The sequence below is a fragment of the Sphaeramia orbicularis genome, chromosome 24, assembly GCF_902148855.1.
Source record: "Sphaeramia orbicularis chromosome 24, fSphaOr1.1, whole genome shotgun sequence".
NCBI classification, from domain to species: domain Eukaryota; kingdom Metazoa; phylum Chordata; class Actinopteri; order Kurtiformes; family Apogonidae; genus Sphaeramia; species Sphaeramia orbicularis.
Window position 1 is genome coordinate 32,962,351 of NC_043979.1, and position 10,284 is coordinate 32,972,634.

Sequence of the window (10,284 nt, forward strand, 5' to 3'; positions counted from 1 at the left end):
TTACAACTAATGAATGCACAGAATGAGAGAAAAACAAGCTTCCTGTGCTGTGTTTTGTTCAATCAGCATTAAAAAACTCAAAGATATTGAGTTAAAATAATGTAAAACTATCACAATTATATCTGACTGAGTAATAATTTTCTCTTTACATGTATATTGTTGAATAATATGCGAAGTTACTGAATATTTCCTTTCAGTGTAGACATTATTTATGTTGGTGTCACTAAAGACGAAAGTGAAAATGATCTGTAATCATATTTTTGTGATTTATTTAACTTGTTGTCTTCAGAAAGTACCTACACATGTGATGACGTGTACATTGGTGTGAATGGTTTTTATTAATGCAGCTTTGTTTTGACCTTTCGGAACAGAAAATGATAAAATAATATAATTTTCAGTGGAATTTCCCTTAAACTTGTAGTTTTATTTAGCACTTCCCTTTCTTTTATTTACAGCGCTGTAAATATTATCATGGCTTCTCACCGTTATGATCCGGTCGCATATTATAATGCATTTGTCCATTGTTAAGCGTTTTATGGTGGACTTGTTGTGCGACAGTTGACAGGAGATCCCCAACCCGCCTGGTCACCAAAAGGGGAAGTGGCGAAGCTGTATGATGATCTCACATGGGGTGGTGTAAACTGGTGCAATGCGAACAATACATGAACTGATACCGTGGGTGACACTTTCCACCCCTCCCCATGAACTGGGACCAGTGGCATCATGGACAACAGGTGCAAACCAGTTATTTAGAGAAGTACAGATGTCCAGTGCGAGGCATATTAAACATTTAGTACATCTGTTTAATGAGGAGGGGGATTTCTCAACTGTTAGAAGTGATACCGCTTCTTGAATATGTTATTGTTTTTGAGAAGTGCTCTGTAAATGAAGTTATGATGTAGTTACTTAAAGGGTTAGTTCAGATTTCTACAGAGGGATCGTATGTGTTACTTATCCAGAATCAATATCAGTTTAAGCGTGTACGATATTTATATGTTTTCATGGTTTTATCTTGCTGTCAGGAAGTCATTTTTAATTGGGAACTGAAAATCTTTAAAGCCACAAGGCTCCTCTGACAAAAACAGTGATTTATTTTTTTTTATTATTATTATTTATTTTTTTTTACCTTGCAGTACAGGGGATTTGCTCACCTACCTCTTTGTTGTTTTAGTTTGGATCTAAAGTAATTCCTTTATTGTCATTACACAGTGAAACACAAAAACATTTGCATGCAACTTTCCATAAAAACAAGGTTAAAAAGTAAAAAAACAAAACAAAAAACAGGTATAAATGGAGAAATATTTGGCATAAAAAAAAAAAAAAAAAAAAAAAAAAAAGAGAAAAAGTAATGTACAAAATACACCTAGTGGCATTTTTACACAACCTCAAGGTCTTTAAGAAATGTATGAAATGTAGGGCAATATATCTAAAAAGACGTGCAAATGGCTTAGTTTGTGATTTTTTTTGTTAAAAGTTCAGTCTGGTGGTTTGAAATGTCTATGGGATGGCAAGGTAAAGCAACACAAATATAAATATACACTTTGCGTTGATTAAAATATATGTTGCTTTTGTGACTATCCACCGTGTGCCGATCACTATTCGCATCTTAAAAAAATCTGAACTAACCCTTGAAAACACACTCAAATGGGAACAGTGCATCCATATTGATTTAATATCCAAATAGAGGCTTTCAATTACAACCAAATGTGATGTTGCGTTCAGGGACTTGGAGATTTCTGTGATGTTTTAGTGCTTCAAAGCTCCTTCCAATGCTGTTTGCTGCTCTTTGTTGTTTAGTATCAGATGTGTGTGTGAAGTTTTGTTGCCCTGCTCAGTCCAAATGTGTGCCATGTGGGTGGACGGAGGCACGAGGGCATGTATTTTTAGCCCGAAGAGCTCCAGTGAGAATTGACCTCAACCCCAGCAGCTTAAAGTTCTGCCCTCTGAGAGCAAAGAGGTCCGACTTGTACTCCTAAAGGGGACAGTGACGAAGAAATACAGATAAAGTGACAATAGGAGAATGTATGAAGACATTTTAATCCGTTATCTGGCTTCTTTGTGAATGTAAAAATGCATCGCTGTGCTTACTTCACGCTTCTAAGTGGTGTTTTTTGTGTCCTCAGGGGGTCTCAGCTGCTTCCGACTGGGTCACGAGAATCTTTGCGAGCATTCGCTGCACCTCCACGAGGGCCTGGACACCGGCGCGACGGCGAGCCTGACAGGAACGCTACCTCACTCCTTGCCCTCCACTCCGGACATCGAGAACGCAGAGCTGACCCCAATCCTGCCCTTCCTCTATTTGGGGAACGAACACGACGCTCAGGACATCAACCTGCTGCAGCGCTTGAATATCGGTTACATCCTGAACGTGACCACCCACCTGCCGCTCTACCACTACGACACCGGCCTCTTCATCTACAAACGCCTGCCCGCCACCGACAGCAACAAGCAGAACCTGCGCCAGTACTTTGAGGAGGCGTTTGAATTCATTGGTACGAACCTCACCCAAACACATTTACCGTTCCAGACTCATTTCCATAGTTCTCTGCACTTAACAGCCCATAAATATCCATAAATCACTAGGATTCGATGATTCAAAACGTTTAAAATGTGCAATGAAAATCTTACTTTGCCGTCCACACTGAATGCCACGAGAAATTCAGATAAGTATAGAAGTATAGACAGAATAATTTAACTAGGAAATTAAAACCGAGGTTATTATCGTTAACGAAAACTAACGAAATGACAGAAACTAGAATTGTAAAAACATTTTCGTTAACTGAAATAAATAAAAACTAGAAGCACTCGGAGAGCGCAGACCTCCGCCAAGGCTGATTAGTGGCCCCCCCTGTGGGCCCCCCCCCCGCCAAGGAGGCTATGTTTTTGCCAGGGTTTGTTTGTTTGTTTGTCTGTCTGTCTGTTTGTCTGTCCGTTAGTGTGCAACATAACTCAAAAAGTTATGGACAAATTTTGATGAAATTTTCAGGGTTTGTTGGAAATGGGCCCCCCCGTGGGCCCCCTCACCCCCGATCACCACCAAAATTTAATCATTTCTTTCTTATCCCATTTCCAACAAACCCTGAAAATTTCATCCAAATCTGTCCATAACTTTTTGAGTTATGTTGCACACTAACGGACAGACAAAAAACAAACAAACAAACCCTGGCAAAAACATAACCTCCTTGGCGGAGGTAACTATAATTAAAAGAAAGAACGATAACTAACTGAAACTGTATTGTGTGTTTACAAAACTAACTAAAATGTATAAAAATTCTGGATAAAATTCCCTTCGTTTTCGTCTTTGTCAAAGCCGGACTGATATGAAATCGATTTATTTCTCTCAAGCAATTTTAGCTGCTGGCACCATGATATTTAAGGGTCCGTCACTTGTGGTCACTTGTGGTTTCCAGTCGTCTTCTGGTCCCCACTCTACCTGGAAACATGGAGACTAAAGTTGGGAGGAAGCATCAGAGTCCAGTCTGGGATTATTTGAATACGACGTCAGAGAAGAAGAGAAAACATATGTAAAACTAAACTAAAAGTAAGCATTTAGAAAATAACGAAAACTAATAAAAACTATCAAACCTGCTCTAAAAACTAATTAACACTAACTGAATTAGAGAGAAAAAAGTCAAAACTAAATAAAACTAAACTATAAAGAAAAATCCAAAACTATTATAACCTTGATTAAAACAACCACAACAAAGTGGCATTTAAAAATAGCATGCAAAAGAAAAAATAAAATAAAGTGGTGCCAGGCACAATAAACCCCGCCCCTCGCACATATTGTAGCTTGTTTTGGCATCGATCAACTCTTTCATCCATATTCAATATTTGTTCAATATAAATATTATATGTGTGAAGTTTGAAATGAACTGAAACAAATTTGATGTTTTTATATACATTTGAAATTTTGCCCATTATAAGTAAATGGGAGAAAAAAAAATTTCAAAAACAAGCTATCTCTTAGATATTTTTGCAGAGTAATGTCTAAAATTAATCTCTTTATCTCTGCAATGTTTTAAGTAAATTGAGTTAAAATGGGCGTTTTTATAGCGATTTGAAATTTTGCCCATTATAAGTAAATGGGGGGGGGGGAGTTTTTAAAAATTCAAAAAATTTTAACTTTGACTTACTGTTCCCAAAATGTAATCACATCTATTCTGGGTCACTGGCAATCTATAAACCCAATTTGGTATGAATTCAACCAATATTTTTGCTGCTAAAGTGTTCACAAAGAAACAAACTGAACCAAAAACAATACCCCTAAAAATATATTTACATAAATGTGCAATATCTGGGTAATTGTGTAAACTGTCAGAGGTAAGAGATATACAGCATATCACTAAATATCAGTTCTGTAAATGAAAACACAAAGCCTCAACAGTTGCTACTGATACTTGGCAAGGGTTCATAAAATAAACACACAGCAACAACAAGTGCAGTAATGTATTGATAACAGATAATCTTACTTCCACCGAGCAATGTAGTTCTTCAGAAACGTTTAGGAGAATGGTTGCCAAGCAACACACAGATGCAGAGACGCAGATGCAGTGGAAAGCATGGTTAAAGATCGAGGTGATTATTAACATTTATCTGGATATTGCTCTTTATTGTTCCACTGTGGAGGTAGTGTTGGGTTATTGTTAGGACTCCGTTTTGATGGTCCAACTCTGCTTGACCCCAGACAGGTGTGGGTTGGTTGTGCAATGACAGAAACAAGGATATTGTTCCAACATCTTCTCTTGTTACAGTTTGGGTGACAGTGCATGGAAGATTCACATTTATAGCCCGTGACTCAGATGATTTATTACATCTAGAGGCCGACATCATAGTTTTTGTACAGTTCTCAGCGTACCAGGTCTGAAAAGAGCAAACAGATCACACAGTCTCTTCCGCAGACACAGCTTTGTTTCTTGACTTTTCTAGTTCATTAGTTTTTCCCGGACTTATTTATCTTCTTCCTCATTCCTGGACATGTCTTTCCACTACTCATACACATACATTTTAAAACTTCTTAAGTTAAGTCGTACTTTATGACTTATTGTACTTTAAACAGTCAATCACAATAAGGAACTGTGCTTTTTTTTTTTTTTTTTCATTACTTGTTGTGGTTGGTCTGGTTCTTATGTTGGGTTTGACAAAAAAAATATGATTCATGGAGCAGGATGTTGTGACAAGATGACACTTTTGCCCATGTTGGAGTCATGATTTGGTTTTACGTAAAGACTCGGTGCAGCTTTTATTTCCCTGAGTCACCCAGGATTTATGTTTGTGAATTTTCAGACCAGTCCCGAAAACATTTTTCACCCATTGTGGCCGTTCAGTCTTTCATACAATGGTAAACATTTCAGAGCTGGTTTCCCTCTCTGAATTCTGTGAAAAACACACTACTTGGATGATTGATTTACTCTTATTTAGAAGGGATTAAATTTTCATAAAGGTTTCAGGGTCTATATAATGGAAAAATATTTCTTATGTCAAATTCCATAGAGCACAGGTGTCAAACATGCAGCCCGGGGGTCAAAACCAGCACGCCAAAGGTTCCAATCTGGCCCGCGAGATGAATTTACAAAGTGAAAAATGCAGAAATTACTCTGAAGATATTAATAGTCAAGGGCATCAAACTAAAAAATAACAGCATAATAACCTAGAAGTAATGACTCCAAATTTTCTGCTTGGTTTAATGTGAAAAAAATAATCCGACATTATGCCTCTAAATAATGGCAACACCAATTTTTCTCTTTGATTTATTGCAAAGAACATTAAATTCCGATATCCTTTAACAATAAAATGTCAAAAACCTGAACAAATATGAACAACCAGGAGTTTCTAAAGAAAAATAAGTGCAATTTCAATCATTTTTCTGTTTTGTGCCTTGGTAGATCTGATCTGTAATGCACATGTAGAAATCATAAGTTAAGGCAGAATATTCATAAAATTGTACTTGTTTTTTTTTTTTCCAGAAATTTCATGTTTTTTTCCAGTTATTCACATTTTTTGTTTTGCATAGAAATAATTCTTCATCCAATGTTATTTTTCGCACTAAATATTTGGAGTTGTCATTATTTATTGGTTATTATGCTATTATTTTTCTGGTCCGGCCCGCTGGAGATCAAATTAGGCTGAATATGGCCCCTGAAAAAACATGAGTTTGACACCCCTGCCATAGAGTGTAAGAATCTTGAAAATATAAATTCTATTCACCTAAATAAAAAGGGTAATTAAAAAAAATTAAAACACATTTTCTTCTCAATTTGTTGTTTTTTTTCTGAACTTCTTGAAACTCAGTAGTATAGATGCACACTTCAGAGGTGGGTCATGTGGTTTTAGTGTCATATTATTATTACAGTGTGAGGACTGTACATCCCTTCAGGAAATAAGGTGTTTATTTCATTGTATTTTTCCATGTTCCTTTCCTCAGAGGAAGCACAGCAAGCAGGTATGGGCCTTCTGATCCACTGCCAGGCAGGCGTGTCTCGTTCAGCCACCATCGTGATCGCCTACCTGATGAAGCACACCTGGATGACCATGACGGACGCCTACAAGTTTGTCAAAACCAGGAGGCCCATCATCTCCCCGAACCTCAACTTCATGGGCCAGCTGTTGGAGTTCGAGGAGGACCTCAACAACGGAATCACGCCACGCATCCTCACGCCAAAGCTGATTGGTGTAGAGACCGTCGTCTAAATGGACCCCAGTTTCGCTGTTTTTCAAGACAGGCCCGGCTGCTCTGGGAGCCGGTTGAGAGCATGAGAGAGCTGTATTCTTGAATCTCCTCATGCTCATCTTGGACTCTCTGGAGTGCCAAAGCTCTGGGTCAGCGGTGATGAGAAATGCCAAAAATCCCTACTGTTCGGACCTGGCCGACGTCCCGGAGGAGAAGGCAAGTTAGAGAGATGGAGGAAGTGGTCAGAGGGAGGCTTTCCATTTGTGACTGCAGAGAAACGAAAGAGAGCTGAGAGAAAATCGGTTTGGAAAAGATATTCTATGTGCTTAGGGCAATTACTGACAAGACAAACTCTAGAAGCTCATACGGTGGCACATAGTTTATGCCTGCAGACTCAGGCTTGGGGTTGGCCACGGCAGTGCCTGTCAAAAAAAAAAAAAAAAAAAGATGAAGACTTGTTTGGTGTGTTAATGTTGTTCTATTTTTATACGGGGGTTTATGGGGGTGACCATGACAAGCCCACAGTGGCTTACTGTGCAATAATTTCAGAGTGGAATGCAACTGAGACCTTGATCTTATCTGTATATATTGGTAATGATTACGAAACATTTCCAGCTCTTTGCTGAAAAACCATTTTGATGTTGATGTACTTACTGTTCAGTTCTGTAAGTTTATGTTTAAAGTGCGTACAGTTAAGCTGTAATATTTGGCGCAGATGTGTACAACAGAAAAAAAAAAATGGGGCTTTATTATTTTGAACGCAGCTTATGATTATGTCAGTCATCTGTCTTTATTGTTTTCCAAAAATATACAGAACCACAAATTTTGTGTGTTTGCTTCAGTATCTTTGTTTTTGCCATTCCTGTGTCCACATATGCATATCTTTTTAGCAATATATAGTATATAAATATATTACCAGATAGCCATAAGCCTTTTTTATGCATGGCTGCTGGCAGAGGCAAGAACACTTTGAAATTATCAGTGAATATTGTAAAACATGGCTACTGGTGTTGTTTCATGTAACGAGTGGAGGAATTTCACTGCCTGCTTCTGTCGTCTTCTTTTCATCAGCTCTGTCGTGGTGTGTTTACTGTCCTTGTGTAGTCACATATGTTTTTGCTCATGCCCTATATTTGGAGCCATGGTTTACTTTTTTTCTAAGGTAGCAGATTTGAGGTACAGACTTCAAACGAACACACGCTTCCTCCTGGGGTCACTATGGTAGAGCGGTGCGACCCTCATCTAATCTTTTGCAACTCCCTGTCGCTGACACTAAGCTACAGTTAAGTGAGCTCCTCTGCCTTGCGTAGGCAAGTGCTGCTGTCACGTGCTGTTCTAGTGCCTCTATCAATGCCTTAATTCATGTGTCACCACTGGGCCTGCGCACGGCACAACATCACGTGCAGACGAATGCAGACTACACTGAGGTCGAATTTTTAACCCCAGACAAAAAGTTCCTCTGCCTTTGGTGAGCATGCAGATGAAAAAAAAACAAAAAACAGAAAAAAAACACATTCAGTGGACATCCATTCAAAGATTTCATCTACAGTTGATAATTAATATGCAGAGTTTTGAAAAACTGCATTCAAGGATGCCAAAAAGCCTTGAGGTAAAAACGCTCATTATGTAACTCTGATCTTGTGGTGGCATTTGAAGGAGAAACTGAGCACCGCCATGAATTGTAAATCAACTTGGCACTTAATATTTGTGTAGTAAAAAGTATATGCACGCTCATGAAATTGACCCTCTTCCTCTTGCATCTGAATATACTCAGTGATTCATGTTATTATATTTAGACATATAGAAAAAATACTGAACGTGCTAGTGAGGCACCTATTCATGCCTTCATTCTCATCTGATCCATTGTGTTTAACATTACAACAGATGATAATCTAAATTTAGCATTTTAACCGGGTCACTTGTTCAAATGTGCCTAAAAACTTAACAGAGCACATGGTATAAAAAGATCGTAAGAGTTCAAGTTGATTCTGTGCATAGCCTTAAAAAAACATAAGCATATAAAACAGAAAAATACAAATAGTCTCGGATCTGAAAATGATTGTTTTCATTGTTTTTAATCCTAAATCTTTGCGTTTTTGATCTGATTACTTTTGATTTGACGAACCCAAGGGCTATCACAGTTTTTCCGAGCATAAAGGAGCATGTAATCCTTCTTGTGAAGTTATAATATGAAATCCAGACCAAAATATAAAGAAGAACAAGGTTTCCATCCAATCTTGACCATATGTTGAGTGTTTTATAGTTCTGGCTTGAAGCAGCTTCCTAACAATAATATTTCTTTTCTTTTGTGTTCATATGTCCTTCTGGTTTCTGTTCTGCTCTCTGTTGTTTGCATGAAATTAAAGGCATAAACGAAGCACAGGGCTAACATTTTCATCGCCAAAGCACCAAAAAAACCAACATTTGTTTTTACGTCGCACTCTCTGTGAACCGTTACATCTTCAAAAGGACGTCGATACTAAAACCTAAAACCGTTGTGCGTCTCTGTTATAATGGCTCAGATGAAGGAGGAGTTTTCTTAGCATAGTACCTACAGATACGCAGTGCACTCGGCAAGGCTTTACAAACACGGACACTCTCAACAATAAGCTTCAAAGATCCCTCATGTGAAAATTCATGCTATGCAAATGAAACTGTAACAGGTTGTTTGTTTACCCAGCTGTCATGTGAGCATACCTGGAGTTGTTTTTAAAGAGGTCTCTGCAAACAGTTCGAGCATGAAGAACGGTTTTGCAGCCTCGGAGATTCAAGTAAAGTGTGACTTTTTTTTTTTTTTGAGTAAATCCACAAAGAGAAAAAAAAAAAAAAGTTTGTGTCCTCACTTGTATTTTTGTTGCTCTCTGTGTCTACTGGTGCTCCACGATATATTTGAATATGATAAAGGGTATATAATAACCATTTACCACACATTTGTAGCTTGTGAATTTAATTTAGTGATTGCCATTTACAAAAAGTGCTTACCATCTGAGCCAATGTGGAAAAGAATAATAATGTACCTTTTTTTTTTTTTTTTTTTTTTGTCCCATCTGCTGGTTTCTACAAGCGCTGTGGCACATGGATTTTATATGTAATGGTCTCTTTGACTGAACAATGTAACCGTCGTACTGTACATTACTCTCCGGTTGGAAAAACGAAGCATGCTGTGTGCTCCTGGTCTGTGAGGGACACTCGCAGCCGTTATGGTGCTGTCTGTCTTTCCACACTGCTCTTTCTTGTAGAGGTCACGTCTAAGGCGAGCTTGATTGATTGACAGCTCCGACGGGCATCCGGGTCCCTTCCTTTTGTTTGGAAACACAGTTCTTGTATTAGAACAATATGGAGCTGTCATATCTGATGTGCACTCTTTACGACTAGACTTGTTTTAAGAGTCTCCGATTCGGGCTCAGAGGCCTTTGATGAATGGGCTTCGCTCTACAAGTCTTGGTATCTTTCTTTGTGTCTGTAGTCAACGGTCAAGTATATATAGTAATATATATCTATTTTCTTTGTATGCATATATTCATTACTATTTTTGCACTGACCTACGGACAGATGGATTTATTTTTTTCCACAAAGGGTGCTATTATAACGGAGGCCTTCTCCCACACCTTTTT

General features: G+C 38.1%; 1 protein-coding gene across 1 annotated transcript in view; it reads left to right on the top strand.

Annotated features, from left to right (window-relative positions):
• Positions 1–7,124, top strand: part of LOC115414862 (dual specificity protein phosphatase 10-like) — a 28,906-nt gene extending 21,782 nt beyond the window's left edge. Inside the window, exons 7-8 of the mRNA XM_030128227.1 lie at positions 2,103–2,492; positions 6,425–7,124. Of these exons, the coding sequence (XP_029984087.1) occupies positions 2,103–2,492; positions 6,425–6,690 (656 nt within the window). The 3' untranslated portion in view covers positions 6,691–7,124. The remainder of the gene's footprint in view (positions 1–2,102; positions 2,493–6,424) is intronic.
• The last annotated feature ends 3,160 nt before the right edge of the window (positions 7,125–10,284 follow it).